The sequence below is a fragment of the Euleptes europaea genome, chromosome 2 (assembly GCF_029931775.1).
Source record: "Euleptes europaea isolate rEulEur1 chromosome 2, rEulEur1.hap1, whole genome shotgun sequence".
NCBI classification, from domain to species: domain Eukaryota; kingdom Metazoa; phylum Chordata; class Lepidosauria; order Squamata; family Sphaerodactylidae; genus Euleptes; species Euleptes europaea.
This window is the reverse complement of record NC_079313.1, coordinates 52,077,283-52,093,875: the sequence shown is the minus strand read 5'-3', so window position 1 is coordinate 52,093,875 and position 16,593 is coordinate 52,077,283. Positions and strand designations below refer to the sequence as shown.

At 43.9% G+C, this 16,593-nt stretch overlaps 1 protein-coding gene across 1 annotated transcript in view; it reads right to left on the bottom strand.

The window, feature by feature from the left end:
- The window catches only part of COL24A1 (collagen type XXIV alpha 1 chain), a 299,903-nt gene that overhangs the window by 42,109 nt on the left and 241,201 nt on the right, over window positions 1–16,593 (bottom strand). Inside the window, exons 38-43 of the mRNA XM_056845652.1 lie at window positions 15,058–15,111; window positions 14,717–14,824; window positions 12,263–12,316; window positions 9,485–9,538; window positions 4,563–4,619; window positions 3,358–3,411 (exon numbers count right to left, since the gene is read on the bottom strand). Of these exons, the coding sequence (XP_056701630.1) occupies window positions 3,358–3,411; window positions 4,563–4,619; window positions 9,485–9,538; window positions 12,263–12,316; window positions 14,717–14,824; window positions 15,058–15,111 (381 nt within the window). The remainder of the gene's footprint in view (window positions 1–3,357; window positions 3,412–4,562; window positions 4,620–9,484; window positions 9,539–12,262; window positions 12,317–14,716; window positions 14,825–15,057; window positions 15,112–16,593) is intronic.

The following is a 16,593-nucleotide window of genomic DNA, read 5'->3' as shown; positions in this document are numbered from 1 at the left end:
TCCTGAATTGAAAACATAGAGCCCCTTCTGTTTGGGGCCGACTCCTCTCCTTCGTGGCCAGACGCAAGGCCTTCTATCCACGCCGATTGGTCTCGCTGGCAAGGCGATCTCGGCCTCAATTTGCTTCAGCACAGAGCTGTCGACCTCGGTGGTGTAGGGGTCGATGGCTTAGTCTTCTTAGCCAAAATCATTTCCAAACCTTTTGTTGATGTTTTGGACCATTTCTGGTTTTTGCCCTCCAGGAGTAGCAAGGAAGACTTGACTTCTCCGAGTGTGCTAGATTTTGAAGGACCTGGTACCGGCAAGACCCGGTACTGGCAAGACCGAAGCAGATGGTTGGGGCCCTAAAGCCTTTTTCCACAGAGCTGCTTTCAACCTAATTTCTCTGTCTTGTCTAGCTGAGCAGCCAGTGTGGTGTAGTGGTTAAGAGCAGTGGTTTGGAGTAGTGGAGTTTGATCTGGAGAACCGGATTTCATTCCCCACTCCTCCACATGAGCAGCAGAGGCTAATTTGGTGAACTGGATTTGTTTCTCCACTCCTACACATGAAACCAGCTGGGTGTCCTTGGGCTATTCACACTCTCTCAGCCCCACCCACCTCACAAGGTGTCTGTTTTGGGGAGGGGAAGGGAAGGTGATTGTAAGCTGGTTTGATTCTCCCTTAAGTGGTAGAGAAAGTCGGCATATAAAAATCAACTCTTCTTCTTCTTTTCCTCCTCTTCCTCTGGGTGTGTGTAGGGCACACGAAGAGCAGGAGGCCATTATATGCCTCTCCCCCAAACACATTAAGCACTCTTTATGCTTACCGTTTTTAGACATTTTGGTCGCACAAGTGGCACACGTTTTCAAAAGAGCCCCTGAAGACTTTCTTATCTTTTTCTTTGTTGTGTTTTTTCATTTTATCTATATCTCCACAGTTAAAAACCACACTGAGGAGAAAAAGAAGAGCTGAAGCACTATAGATATTCTCTCCGCGGCAGCAGAAAGTGAACTGAGGAAAGAGCGCCCCCTCCCCCATGGTCAGGTGACTGTTTGGGCAGGAAACTGCAGCCCTGGGCTGAGTGGGAGGGGAGCACTTTGTACAGCTATTCCTCTGGAAGCTGGAAAATCTTTCCATGGCTGGCCTGCGCAGTCCCATGTGAGACTGCACAGAATACACAAAGATGAACACCAAGTGGTTAGAATTGTGTAAAAATACGTTTATTTGTGCTCACTGGCTGACTGATTTACTCACGTCATTTATGTGATTTGCTGCTGAGTGGGAAGCAGAGAAGACTGTGTGGATGAGAACACACATGCATACAGTATTGCCAATTGCACTATATTGTACTAGATGAATATGTGAAAAGTAACCCAACAGAGTCAAATTGTTCCTGATCACCAACTAGTTCAGCTCATGTTATGCTCAGTGGTCAGAAGCTGAAGCCAATAATTCAGTGAGCTGTGCAGGGGTTGTCTGAGCAAATTTGGATTCATCCAGTTTGCACAATTTTGCTGTTTTTTTGCAGCTATGATTCCGACATCCAACTGCTGCCACTGCCTCTAATTAAAAAACAACAACAACAACAAAAAAGAAAAAAAGGCTAATTATGTGTGAATTTAGACTTCCTAATTAATTGTCTCTGTGTGCCTTCAGGGTCTACTCATTATCCCAGCTACCTTTGCTATGAGTTTTTATGATCCCTCTTTAACAGATGTGGCTGACTGGGTAGATGCAAAAAGCAGGAATGCAATCTATCTAATGTCAGCTATTTAAAGGATGCATCTAACTGCAAAGGCACAAATGGAGCAAACTACAAGCAATTCTGTGCTTTACTATACAAGTCAGTCAATAACTCAACCATGATCCTGGGGGTTACTGCCTCTTCTCTAGTAAAGGAAATTATTTAATTATTGGGCTAGGCAGAAGCGGACATAAACAACAATGACATCACCTTGTAGCACAAGGTTACTACTGAACAGGCACAAAGCTGTTGGCATGGTATTTTGCTTCAGATGAACTTACACCAGGAAACACTGAGGTAATCCAATGGGAGTTCACCTCACACATAATCAAAGGAGTTCAAGCAAGTTAAGTTTGCCAGGCAATTATGTTTTGTGGCTTACAGTCATACTAGTGGTCCTTGTAGCACAGAAAATATGTTTCCCAACGCTGCTACCTGGGATTATTTAGCTGGAGATAAAAGGCACTGAATCTGAGATTTTCTGTTATAACACAGGCCTTTTTGCAGCTTTTCTTTCCTCCAAGCTCCAGATGGGATCATGTTCCATTTTAACCACAAAACAGCCCTCTGAGGAACACAATGATTTCCCCATAACCATGCAGTGAACTTATTGGCTCAGGATAAATTTGAACTCAATTCTTTGATTCAGCTCTTCTATTCACTATACCCCAAAGGCTTCTGAACATCTGCACCTGGAAAAATGGGGAAATGGCACATAGGGAATTGGGAGGGTTAACCCTCCTCGCTGTGCTACAAAAACCCCGATTCACCCTTTAGCCGTTAAAGAATTGGGAGTTCTTAATTATGGATCCCGAGTTCATATCTGGGGCCAGTGTGGTGTAGTGGTTAACAACGGTGGACTCTAATTTGGAGAACCAGGTTCGATCCCCCCCACTCCTCCACATGAAGCCTACTGGGTGACCTTGGGCCAGTCACAGTTCTCTCAGAACTTTCTCAGCCCATGTGGAGGCAGACAATGGCAAACCACCTCTGAATGTCTCTTGCCTTGAAAACCCTATGGGGTCGCCATAAGTCAGCTGTGACTTGACAGCAGCTTCCACCACCACAGGATCATATCTAGTTTGGTCCTTAGACTTTTAAAAAATGGCTGTTCCAGCTGGCATTTCCTCAGTGATTCTTCCTTGCTACCCTGTTTTAATTGCCGTTTTTATGTATGTGTATTTTATTGTGTATTTATTGCCCTGACCTGGATAGCCCAGGTAACCTGATCTTATCAGATCTCAGAAGCTTAGAAGGGTTCAACCCTGGTTAGTACTTGGACGAGAGACCACCTAGGAAGTTTCAAGTTGTTATGCAGAGGCAGGCAATGGCAAACCACCTCTGAACATCTCTTGCCTTGAAATCCCTATGGGGTTGCCATAAATTGGCTGCAACTTGATGGCCAAAAAGATACTGTACTGTATGTGTGTTTTACCTTGGTTTTAAGTGTTTTAAAGATGTGTTTTTATTTTGTTTTAAGATGTGCTTTTATTATGTATGTTTTTCATGTGTTAGCTGCCTTGGTAACCCTGATCAAGGCAGAAAGGAGGGCCACATATTTTGTAAATAAATAAATAATAAAATAGACAATCACAGAGCATAAATTCTGAAGCAAAACCAAAGTATGTTTTTACCTCGTAACCTACATCACCAGGCTCTCCTCTCTCTCCACGTTCACCAATAGGACCCTAAAAAGTAAAAAAGAGGCCTGATTGTTTAAATTGTCATTTGAAATATTGATAAATTGGCGGGAAATACAAATTCAAATGCAATAACTCAGAAAAGGGAAGGAAGCAAGGGTTGCTTTCAAAATTCTATATGTGAACCAATTAGAGAACTTTCACAGACATGTAATTTTGTAATTAGCACTACAGTGGTAAATGATTAATGTATTTATAACCACAGTACATGAAATACTGGAGGAGCCCTGTGGCACAGAGTGGTAAGCTGCAGTACTGCAGTCCAAGCTCTGCTCATGACCTGAGTTCGATCCCAGTGGAAGTCGGTTTCAGGTAGCCGGCTCAAGGTTGACTCAGCCTTCCATCCTTTCAAGGTCGGTAAAATGAGTACCCAGCTTGCTGGGGGTAAAAGGAAGATGACTGGGGAAGGCACTGGCAAACCCCTCCGTAAACAAAGTCTGGCTAGTAAACGTCGGGATGTGACATCACCCCATGAGTCAGGAATGACTCGGTGCTTGCACAGGGGACCTGTACCTTACATGAAATACTGTCTAAAATTCAATTACAATTTTTGAATGTCATAGATTAAAAACAAACTGAAAAGTAGGAAGTTTCTGCAGAATGTGGTGGAAAAGTCAAAGAAATTTAACAGCACTTAGCATTTATGTAGTGTCTTAGAGAATTCACATATATTACTTCACTGTTCCTGTCAAGAGACTGTACTGTTGTTTCTATATTGCAGTTGAGAAGTTAATTCTGAGAATATTGCCTTATCCTAGGCCACCAAGCAGGGCAAGATGTAAGAGGTAACTTACACACTTGGCCAGTTTACTACTGTGTTAGTATTTTCATTTATTATTTTAATGGTGACCTCAAGGATCACCTAAAAATGTCACAGGGATTAATGGCCAATATCCATTGGTCTAGAATAATTTATTTGTCAGAAAATACACACAGAACACCCACAAAGAGAAAAAGTAAGTGGAATTTGTGCAAGTCCAAATATAACTTTGTATTTTAAAATAACCACACTAGTTTCACACATTTTAAATACAATGTGACGATAGCATCTGAAGGCAACTATATATTTTTGGGGAACACCATTTACTGCCTTCTTTTTGGAATCACTTATATAGTTTTCTGGATAAAGAAAGACCTACTGGTTCACCTATGGGCCCAGGTGGTCCCAGTACTGTGCTGTCTTCACCAGGGTAACCCTAAAATAAAGATAGATCAATTGTTTATTGGTTGTCAGACTTGAATGAGTCTTTAGTAAACTATATATACATTTGAGATAATTTCATAACTCTCCATTGTAAACAATTGCATATTTGTGGTGTGACAAAAAGTTATATTAGACATCAAATACTAAATGCAGACCTTTAGTAATTTGTACATTTATGCCACATTAGTAAATATATAAATACAAACTAACTAGTTTGTATTTGTACATTATGACCCTTTTGTGGTACTGAAGGATTTCTTTTCCTTCAGTCAAATGCAAGTGGAACTTAATGGTAGTTCTACACAGAATTTAATATAGTGCTGTATACCACTTGGACAATATCATACTATTATGCTTAAATCATGCTTAATTTTAAGTAAAATAAGGTTGCTTCCTTATGGAGATCTTTCTCTGCCTTCCTCCCCCAATCTTTCCTGAAAGATCATACTCAAAGCAAGTTTGGTTCTAGAGTGAATAAGGCTTAATCCAGTGGAAGCCTTTATGAGAAGAGGAATTCAGCTGAATTTAGAAATGGATATATATAGAAATATTATTAATTGGAAAGAAGGGACATGGATTCTAAAAAGTAGGGAAGAACTGGATATAAAGGATTGGTTCCTATACTATAAAATAAGAGATATATTTAATAAAGACAATCAAATTGGATTTAATAGAAATAAATCAGAACTAGAGAAAATACTAATAAAAGGAAATAAAGGATTGATAGGTAGAATGTATAAATTGTTAATGGAAATTAATTTGGAACAAGGAAGGGTTAAACCAATTATGATTAAATGGATGAAGGAGCTAGGTTTTAACATAGATTTGGAACTATGGGAAAAATTATGGAAAAAAGAATTTAAATTTACGATAACCAATGAAATTAGAGAAAATTTATATAAAATGTTTTACAGATGGCATATAACACCAGTGATGATCTCTAAAATAAACAGAGAAGACAGGGGACTGTGTTGGAAATGTGGAAAGAAAAGAGGTACATATATGCATGTATGGTGGTTTTGTAAAAAAATTAAAAAAATTTGGAAGAAAGTTTTGAAGGAAACGAATAATTTGATTAATTGTAGTGTGAAAAGAAAACCATTATTTTGCTTATTGGGAATACCACCAAAAAATATGAATGATGAAGATAGAACTGTCTGCCAGTATAGCTTTGCTGCTGCAAGAATTGTGATAGCTAAAGTTTGGAAGCAAGTGAATAAACCTTCAATTAATATCTGGAGAGAGAAGTTATGGATATATATGAGGATGGCCAAATTAACAGATTTCCTATATGGGAAAGACATGGAAAAGTTTAAACAAACTTGGTCAAAGGCTGCCTCATATTGGGATAAGATGGCAAAAATGGATTTTATGGTTATAATTAACGAGTTGCAGAAATCAGAGTAATTTTTATACCTTTGTATTTTTAATAGTAAAATCTGATTAGACACCTGCTACGGAAGTCGGGTGAAGGGTCACTGTTATTGGTGGGTGGAGGGGGAAGGGTATCTTCTTTTTTTGAATATAAGAACTTTGATATTTGAGATTGTAATAAGTAAGATATATGGATACTCCTCTGAGTTTGTATTATGTATTTTGTAATTTTTGTTACTTATTGATTTTTTTTCTTTTCTTTTTTTTTGTTGCTGTTATATGTACTGTTTTCTGTTTGATATTTTTGTTGTTGTTGTTAAAAAAAATCTTAATAAAAATTTATATTAAAAAATAGAGTGAATAAGGTGGATTTCCATACCACCCAACCATATTCAGTTCCATATTCTCACATACTCACAATTTCTCCCCATCCCTCCACCAACACCAATAGACTTTAAAAAACCAATAGGTATATCACTAAGCACCATTACACTATAATGATATACTTACTACTGATTTAAAAAAAACCCCAGCAAAAATAATCACTGGAGGGTAGGGAGAAATGGCAGGCAGGAGGGGTAAGCACGGAGAAAATCTTTGTGCATAGGCTCCGGTGCAGCTGTGAAAACATTTGCATTCACAGCAACAACAAGAGCAAAACAGAGATCTGTCCTGGTATGGAAGCAACCTAATTAATCCAATTTGGTAACAGAACCTGCTTTTCCCTATAATTGTTCCTTTACATTTTGATATTTTCTTTTTTGTTTCACAGCATAGTTATAAATGCTTCTGCTTCTCCATGCTTAACCAATTATTTTCTGTTAAATTTCTGAATGAATCCTTACTCATTCCCTTTTCCTGAAAGAAGTAAGGACACTTTAATTATGGCTTTCCCCTTTTTAGCCAACAATACAATGTGTTTGGAAGGTAGTTGTTTAGCACAAGTAGAAAATAATATTTCAAGCAGAGCAAAAGAACAATAAAAGCACCTAGCAAGTACACGTTATATAATTTGTAGGTAGTGCCTACACTATTGGGAACTGTGGGTCTGATTGTGAGCAGCACATAGCACTTACTAAGTCAGGGAATATGTGATGTGGAAAGAATCAGTGCATGGAGATTTTAACATATATCTAATTCTGAATATGGCCCTAGAATGCAGACTGATTAATCCACCAAATAGGACCATGTACACAGAATGTTGATTTTTAAGAACCCCCAGCAACGCTTGCAGAAAAATTCAAAAACTAAAATAAAAGTCAGATTTTTTTTAAAGGCCACAAACTAGAGAAATTAAGAACTGCCAATCTCACGACATAATGTCACAAGATCACTTCTATCATTTTGGGAGTTGCCTGGCAATCTCCATAACTATTGCCAAGAAAAAGAGGAAAAGAAAAATAGGGGGAAGTTGTCCCACTATCCATGCTAAGCTGCATCAGCTGGCTGGCAGCCATGGCTGGGGTAGAGAGAAGCTAGCAAACACACGGGCAGGCAACTGACCAACAGATGAAATAGTGAAGGGAGGAGGTGGCTGGTCGAGAAAGCCAGGGAAACAGGAAGGCAGCAGCGGATGTAGAGATATTGAGGGAGGGAGGAGTGGGTAGAGGTACTGGCAGGTGAGTGAGTGAGGCAAAAGGATTGGGAGGAGGAGGCCGGGAGAGTGAGGCACACAGCAGTGGCAATGTTTGGGCTGGCAGGGAGCCCACGGCCAGCCCAGTGCTGAGCAGCTTCCAAAATCAACAGGCACTATTGGGCAGGTTGCTAGCAGAGGAGGCAGGCATGGAGAACCAACTGTGTTTGGGAGGGAACCTGTGGCTGGCTGCAGGCTCTCTTGCACCCCAGATGCGGCTGGTACTCATCACTCTCCTTTTTCCTTCCTGGTGGCAAGGGAGAGGGGGAGGTGGTAGGGAGGGAGGGAGGACCCAGGAAAAGAGGGAGAAGCAGGAGGGCAAGGGTGAAATGCGAACAAATGGGATGAGAGAAAAAAGATGAAGGTGGGTGTGGAAAGAAAGAGATGTAAGGAGGCAGCAGCAGGAGGAGGGCAGTGGAGAAAAGAGGCTGGAAAAATTCACACAAAACAGGAGCCGAAGAAGAAAGCAGGGACCAGTAATGGACCTTCTCTGTAAGTTTCTTGCAGATCCATGCTTGTAACTTCCTATTTTGAAGAACTGTATACTTAATGCTTCACAAATATTGTAAGTGTAATCTTAAAAGAAGAAGGGTAGCTGAGTGACAGAGCACAGGCTTTGTATGCAGAAGGCTGTAATAGGAAGTATTTGAAAAGACCTCTTTCTTTCTGAGTTTCTGGGGAACCACTGCAAGTCAAAATAGAAAATCCTAAACTAGATGGCCCAATAGCATGACTTGCAATATGGCAGTTTCATTTATGTGACTTCAACCAAAATGCAGTAATCATCAGCAATCACACAGGTTGATTAACAATTGGTGGAACCTGTCCCGGGGGGGCTCCCCATCCCCCCTCCCGGGACGAACCGCCACCCCACACTCACCGGGCTTCCCGGGGGGGGGTGACTTACCGGGGCTTTCTCCTTCCCCCGCAGCCGACAAGGGGAGAGCCAGCCCGCCCAGAGGCGCCGCGAGAGGGGCGAGCCGACGCCCCGGACGCTCAGCCGACACCTCCCCAGGAGCGTAGGGCCGCCGGCCCGCGGGGCCCGTCAAAGCCGCCGCCGGAGCAGCGAGACGACGCCCAGGAGGCCCGGACACAGGCCCCTCTAGATCCGCGGGCTGCCGACCCGCAGGGCCAGCCACAGCAGCCATGGAAGCAGCGGGCCGGCGCTCACGAGGCCCGGCCGCCGCCCCTCCTGGAGCCGTGGGCTGCCGACCCGCGGGCCCCGCCCCAGCCCCCACGGGGGTAACGAACAGCCCGGGCCCACTCCTGGCCGGGGGGGGCACCGCAGCCGCGGCACGGGGGAGGGGCGGCTAAACCCCAGCGGGCTGCTGGGCAAGCCGCGCCCGATGTTCCAGGGCTGGGAACGCAAGACTTGCAAGTCCTTATATGGACTTCCGGGGGGAGGGTTAGGGGCGGAGCCTGGGAGAGACTTCTCTGGCCTGGAGGCTATATAAGGCCAGAGAAGTCTGACTGCCGGGGAGGATACAGGCTAGAGGCTGACCGCAAGGTGGGTCCTGCGGCACTCTGGCGGCTCTTGAGGGAGAGTCGAGCTCCGACTCCCCCTCGGACTGGTCTGAGGCAGAGGAGACTGTCTCAGCCCCAACCTCCTCCAGGCCAGAGACCCTCCCGGCATCCAGACCCAAGACCCCTCGCGACAGAACCATGATATAAATAGAACCAAGCTGTGGATTTGTGCTATTACAAACCCAAATTTATTTTTACCTGGTTTATGAATGTATCTTCCCACAAACCAGGGGACGTACCAGTGAATAATACCATTCTAACTGATAGTAATAATTTCTATTACAATATTTGTAGTAAATATACATACGTGTAGTAAATATACATACCTTTTCTCCTTTAGGTCCTGGAGGCCCAGATGCTCCTGGTTGACCCTGATGACCCTAAGATAATGAACAACTAAATGTAAAGTCAACTTTCCCTGGCCATTACTCCAACTGTCCTCTCTTTCTCTCGTGCATACGTGCATACACAGTCTGCAGTGTACAGAACCCCCAGTGTGTTGGGAGACAGATGGGGATGCAAAGGTATACAAAATGATCAAGGAGGAAAACAGGTTTGCACTCACCTGTAGTTGTTGTACATGGAGTGGACACCTGTGAAGTCACGCATGGGCACTGGGCATCTGCAGGCCAAACGTGAAGAGGCTTTTAAAGCTTAGAAACTGCCTGAGGGCATTCCGTGACCCTCCTCCACACTGTTTCCCATCTTTTGCAGCATGATAAAGAGGGGGCGGAGTGCCCTTCCCTCAGTTCCTCTTTGCCACTGCCAGAGTGATGGCTGGTTTTCTAGCATTAAGAAGAACCTCTTTAAGGGTTCAAAGAATTGGCAGTTGGTCGTTGAATGAGCCACACAGCTAAATGCAGGTTGCCGATGTTTGGGTGTAGGAAGGGCACTTGTAGAAGAAGTTAATGTTCCTGGAGAAGCAGGATGTACCTGTTGTAGGCCATGGCCAGGAGTGTTGGGAACCATGTGGAGGGAGCATACAACTTGTCTTGAGATGTTTAATCTCTTCAATTGATGGTTACAAAAAGGGTTGAAATTCCTGACAAAACGTAACTGTAGGGGCTCCTACCCGGCAAAGGCGACCCTGTTTGTGTATGCTGGAAGAGCTCGGTGTTGGTACAGGAAGGACCTTCTGCTTTTCCAGCAACGCCAAGCACTTCCAGCTGACGCATAAGGGGGTCGCCTTTGCCAGGTGGAGGCAGCGGTGACTGGAAGTGCGCTGTGTTGCTGGTGAAATGGCGGCACCCAGCAAAGGCGACCCCCGTATGTGTCGACTGGAAATGTACTGCGTTGCCGGCGAAGTGGCAGCTCCTTCCTGCACCAGCACCAAGCACTTCCAGCCAACACAAACAGGGTCGCCTTTACAGGGAAGGAGCTGCCACCACTTTACCTCTGACTGTGGGGTTCCGGGTTGCAGGCTGGAGCCTGCTTTGAGGTGGGCTGAAACCCCCGCTGGTGCTGGGGAAGGTGGAGTAGAGCACGGGAGCAGAGGGGGAGAGAGAAGTGAAGGTCCAGGGGCAGAAAGGGGCAGCAGCAGTGGTTTGTCCCTGTCTTCTTCATTGGTTTGTCCCTGTCTCCTATCCCCATATGTTCAATTTTTTGAATGCAGGATTGGAAGGTGTGAGATACGACAGGGACAAACAAATGTGAAAACAGCCATGCGTTAATGGCCTATGCTTCCTCATGTGGATCTGGCAGAGGATCTGGATAGCAGCCTGCTTCTAGGATAGCAGCCTGCTTCTGCTTGGTCAGAAGCAAGGGGAACATATAGATCCAAGCCCTGATTATAATAGTCACACTGGAGATCTTGGTATGATGGTCGGGACAATGTCAAATGCAAATCTGCCGGATCCAATTGGAGTGGTCGATCCCCAAAAAGTAAGATGGGGGTTCAGTTAACAACAGGGAATGAAGGGTTCCAAGACTGGTACTTCATCTTCCAAGATGGAGCAGGGTGAGCATGATGAAAGATCCCATGGAGAGGGCATTCTTGGAATGGGATCTGTTTCTTTGACCAGTCCCAAAGATGGCTTGTGAGGAACTAGGTCTTTAGGATGAGAATGGGTAGGAGTGGAACACAACATAAGACCATAAGAAAAGCCATGCTGGATCAAACCAAGGTCTATCAAGTCCAGCAGTCTGTTCACACAGGGGCCAACCAAGTGCCTCTAGGAAGACTTGGGAGGCTTCTCTCAGTGTTTGTGTCCAGCCTTTTTAGGTATGCTCTGGGGAACCAGGGACAGAGCCTGGTTCAATTGTTTTTTTTGTCAGGCCCAAACAGATTGGGTTCAGTCTTGGAACAGTTGGAACCAACGATGCTTGAATCCATCTGTTGGTGTTTGAGAACAGTGTTGAGCTCATATCTTTTTCTTTAATGGTGCTGGATAAAGCCTTTCCCCAGAGTGCTGTTTTTAGGGAGAAAGCTCTATCATGCCTTGCCTTGGGAGTAAACTGGCGACAAATGGAGCAGTGCTAGACATCATGCTCTTCGCTGAGGTATAAAAGGCATTTCTCATAGTTGTCTGTGTGAGGGATTTTTCACCTACAGGATGTGCATTTTTGAAGAGTGCTTTTTTGTGCCATTTTCCAGGCACTGGGCTCTCTAAAGTCAGAGGACTGAGGTAGAATTGTTGGCAGTTTGTGCTGGTTGAAGAAGAGTTGGAACTTCTACTACCAAACCTCTCACAGCAGTGGCAGAGAGAGAGCGGAGGGAAGGGCACTCTGATCCCTCTTTATTAGGTTGGAAAAGGTGAGAAACAACGTGGAAGAGGTGGATGGAGTGCACTCAGGCATTTTTTGAGCTTCCACAACCTCTCCACAGTAGGTCTGCATGTGCGCAGTACCCATCTATGACTGCACAGGTACCACAACAATCATCTCTAGTTTCAGAGTTTGCTCTTCATCAAGAGACTTTAATGCATACTGTTACTCCCCAGATTCTAGCCTTACAACAAGATATGGGATGCAATATGTCTATATAAGGAACTGTACAGATTTATCCACTGTCTAATGACAATTTTCATACAATATGCATACATAATGTAAAGTTAAGAGAAAAAAATCAGCCAGTTGTATGGATATATTCCGTAAATGTCTCTTACCCCATAACCTGGAATTCCAGGTTCTCCAGCAGGTCCCATTAAACCTAAATAACCCTGTAACAGTGTAAGCAGAAAGAAACACATTTTAATCACATTTAGTTACTTAAACAGTAATTCACATAACACTTCTGATGTGCAAAAATATATTGCAAACAACCCAGCAAAAGTTAAGTATGTTTTTTGATGAAAATATTTATATCATGAGTTTGGAGATACCCCAACAGGGCTTACAACTATAAAATTAGTTAAGGTACATCGGAGCACAGGAAATCGACACATTTTTAAAAAATCATTTTACTACCACCCTGCTCTCCTGGAGAGCAAGTAACAGAGCAGAAATAATAGAATGAGCTATCAGTATTTATTTATATATTTACTTCATTTATACCCTGGAAAGGGAAAGAGGAAATAGTAGGGTGGGAGGAAATGAGATGCTTCCTGCAAGTCCTTGCGGGTTCCCACTTGTATAATAGCGAAGTGTAGCCCCATCTAAGGATACATAAATCTGGAGATTGGAGCAGTGAACAGACAAAACAGATCTTTCGACAAACCTGAAAAATACCTCAGGTTTGCAGCAAAATCTGAAATCTAAAAACAAACAAACATGGGTGGTTTAAAAAATTCAAACAATAAAAGGAGATGCCCTTGGTGGCTGTTGCTAGGCAATCGCAACAGTTTGGCCAGCATTCTAGGCTTGGTTTGTGCTTCATTTCTGTGCATAAAAGGCAGGGGGAGAGCCCTTTCCAGGGCTGTTTTGGCCTTTGAGGGAGGACTCATTGCAGCCAGGCCTATCGTGGAGTACAGCGGGTTTATCAGTTGGTCCAAAACGCTCCACCAGACTTCAGCTACTATAAAAGTGCTTTGTTTATTTACAGTGTATAAAATATCCAGCATACACTTCCATTCAGTATATTCTCCAGCATAGCCTCCGGCTTAGTTCTCAGCATAACACCCCAACACTGAGCCCTAGAGGCTACTCACTTAAATACATATCTACATCCAGATATCTATCAGGCCACCTGCTGTTACACCCACAGCGTTACATCATGCTTCTGGCCATATCTGGTTTATCCCAGTTTACACTGCTGCTTCAGGCTATTGCCACCTGTTGCATCAGCGCAGATCCTACTGATCTGACAGGTCCTTGACAGCTCTTACTGACCAGCTGTCTGTCACAATATTATGACATGCTTGTATTTCTGACAAGGCCTGGCAACAACCAGGCTACCTGATACTACCTGAACTGCTTGATTCACCCAGGCCTGGCTGCTTGCTATTGTTCAACAGCAGCCATCCCACAAAAGCCAGTACAATGTAGTGGTTATAATTTTAGACTGGAATCTTGAATCCCCATTCTGCTGTGGAAACTAACTGGGTGACCTTGTGCCAGTTACACATTCTCAGCCTTACCTACTTCACAGGGTTGTTGAGAGGATTAAATGGAGGAGAGGAGAATAATGTAAGCTGCACTGGGTCCCCATTGTAGAGAAAGGCTGGAGATAAATGAAATAAATAAGATGGGGTGGCAGATAGAAGGTAGATTGGTGGATGGGTGTAAAGGAGAGGAAGTAGGGAAATGTGAGAACATGGGAGTTGCTAGGATGAGAGAAAGAGGAAATAAGAGTGGGGTGGGGATACAGGACTAAGCAAAGTGCCCCCTGCAAGTCCCCCAAGTGCAGATGGGCCCAGTTCAGTGGGCACAGCATAAATTGGCCATTGTTTTCCTGGGAAGAGACTGCCAGAGGGAAGGAAGGAAAGCTGAAGACAGGGGGGCACATAAAGGTAGGTTGGCTGGTGGGTAGAAAGGACAGATGGAAGCAGGAAAAGGGGAGAGGCTATGGGGGCTTTCAGGAAAGGGAAAGGATGTAGTGAGGAAGAAGAAAATGACATGCCCCCCACAAGTACTTGCGGGTCACACAATTGTTATCTCTCTAAAGATATTTATGCATGTGACCGTCAGAGGTCACCTCGCTCTCCCCCTGTGTTTCCCCATATTTTGCCTGAGTTTTCAGGGACCTGTTTTATGTCAAAATTGAAAATGCAGGCAAAACGTGGGGAAACACAGGGGGAGAGCGAGGTGACCTCTGACGGTTGGAAATGGCATGCATAATCAAAACAAAGACCTGAAATCATCGGAGGGGTGACCATGAGGGAAGCAACCATGCATAAAAGGCCTAAAAGAGTTCAATGAACAGCACAAGCATCATTTGTTACTTCTGTCTGCACATTCAAGGCTAGTATCTGGGTTAACTCTGTGTAATTAAACCATAGGTGAGGAATATGTTCTGTGTCACCAGTTGGAAAATTCATAAACCAGGAAGAACTAAACAATCTTATAAACATCCAGGATCTTTCAAGAATGTAGCATTAAAAACATTTAATCTCCACATCACTCTTTTTGTACTTGAAACTTTATACATAAGACTTCTCAATATAAATTAATATTGTACGAACCAATGGACCTCTAGTTCCTCTTGAACCCTTTGGACCGATTTCTCCAACATGGCCATGATCACCTGTGACTCCAGGCTCTCCTGGGGGACCAAGTTGACCCTTTCCCCCCTATTTGGGAGTGGTGCAGGGAGAAAGCAACAGAATAACATTAAACTATCATGCAAAGAGAATGGAAAACCAATATAGATGCAACATTTATATTAGTGTTCTATTTTAAAACTGGCAAGCACTTCATTTATTAATGAATAATGCAGATTGTGCGGTTAAAAAAGAAGTGATTTTCGGTTAAGAAAAAAGTGATTTTAAGAATAAACTCCAACAGAAGTATGAAGATAAATTACCTTTTTTCCTGGACGGCCCCTTTGACCTGGACTTCCTGGAGCTCCTTCAGGCCCCTGTAGTATTTGTCACGAGGGAAAACAGTTCTGAGAACATGTTTAAATTGTAGTATAAATTGAATTATCTTGACAAGGGGTTTTCAAGATTACAAATGGGGTGGTGGGAAACTTGTTAAATTCAGTCTTGAAGAAGGTAGCATGACAATTCCATGCTGTAACACAGTGATGTCATCTTTAGAAAGATTTTTATCAAGCCAGTGGAAATGCTACAAACCATAACATGTTTGGGCAGAAAACAACAGCTGAAGACTAAAATATATTTTGCACTGAAGCCAAACACTTCATCTAGCTACATATGGTATTCAAGCCCAGAAAGACTGAAGTCTGGATTCTAATATTTAGAATCCAGAACACACTCCCTAGTGCAGGGGTCTGCAAACTGCGGCTCCCGAGCCGCATGCGGCTCTTTGGCCCATTGAGTGCGGCTCTCCGAAATTGGTTCGGAGCCCCTGCTCTTGCGCCCACTTGCGCCGGCAACAGCCGGGCTGTGGAGCCGGCGTGCCTGAGAGAGCGAGCGAGCGCGAGAGAGCAGGCGAGCGGGCGCGCTGTCGCTCCCCCCCCGCCGTGGAGAATGGCCAGGTCCCCCTTTCCCTTGCCCTCAATGGTTGGGAGGCTAAAGCCTCCCCTCCCCTCTAGCCGCGCGATTGCTGGCCGGGTGGCTCGGCGGTTCCTGCCCCCCCGCCTATCAGCTGTTGGGAGGGGCAGGCTTCCTTTGGTAGACCTGGCCTCCCAATGGGACTCAGCCGGAGGCCAGATCTACCAGTAGCCTTTTATGGCAGTAGACCAGGCCTCCAGGCGGGGAGGGGGAAATGGCAGGGGCTTACAATTTAATTTTTATCAATAAATAAGATCACTATTAAGTATGATATCAAGTTTTATTCAGTGTACCTATAGTTTAATTAAGACTTAAAACTTTAACTCAAGTTTATTAAGTTAATAAACAGTGTACCTACCTATATAGTTTAAGTTTAAGAAATTTGGCTCTTAAAAGAAATCTCAATCATTGTACTGTTGATATTTGGCTCTTTTGACTAATGAGTTTGCCGACCCCTGCCCTAGTGAATCGAAAGTAGATATATTTGTACTCCTTTAGCTCCTGACAGCAGGTTTAGATAAGAAAGACAGCAACTAGTTAGAAAAAGCCCCTGAAGCAGAAACATGTCCGGTTTTTATGTTGCCTGCAGAGCAGTTCAGGCCATATTAAAATACCCCCACAACTAGTAAATGAGGAAAGGAGAACAAGGCTGATATTACATGGAGAATTTTCCCTGTATGGACAGCAGGATGCCCCAACATCATCATGAACATCAACATGGCATTATGCTCATTTTTATCACGACTCATGCAGTTCCCTTTAAATAACATTGAAAACAAATCTACTTTGATCTGGGTCAAAGGAGATTCTTCATAGTGGCTATGGAGGAGCATTTGTGTGGATGCTCCCTCCATTGATAGTACAGGGAGGGGGCTGAGACACTG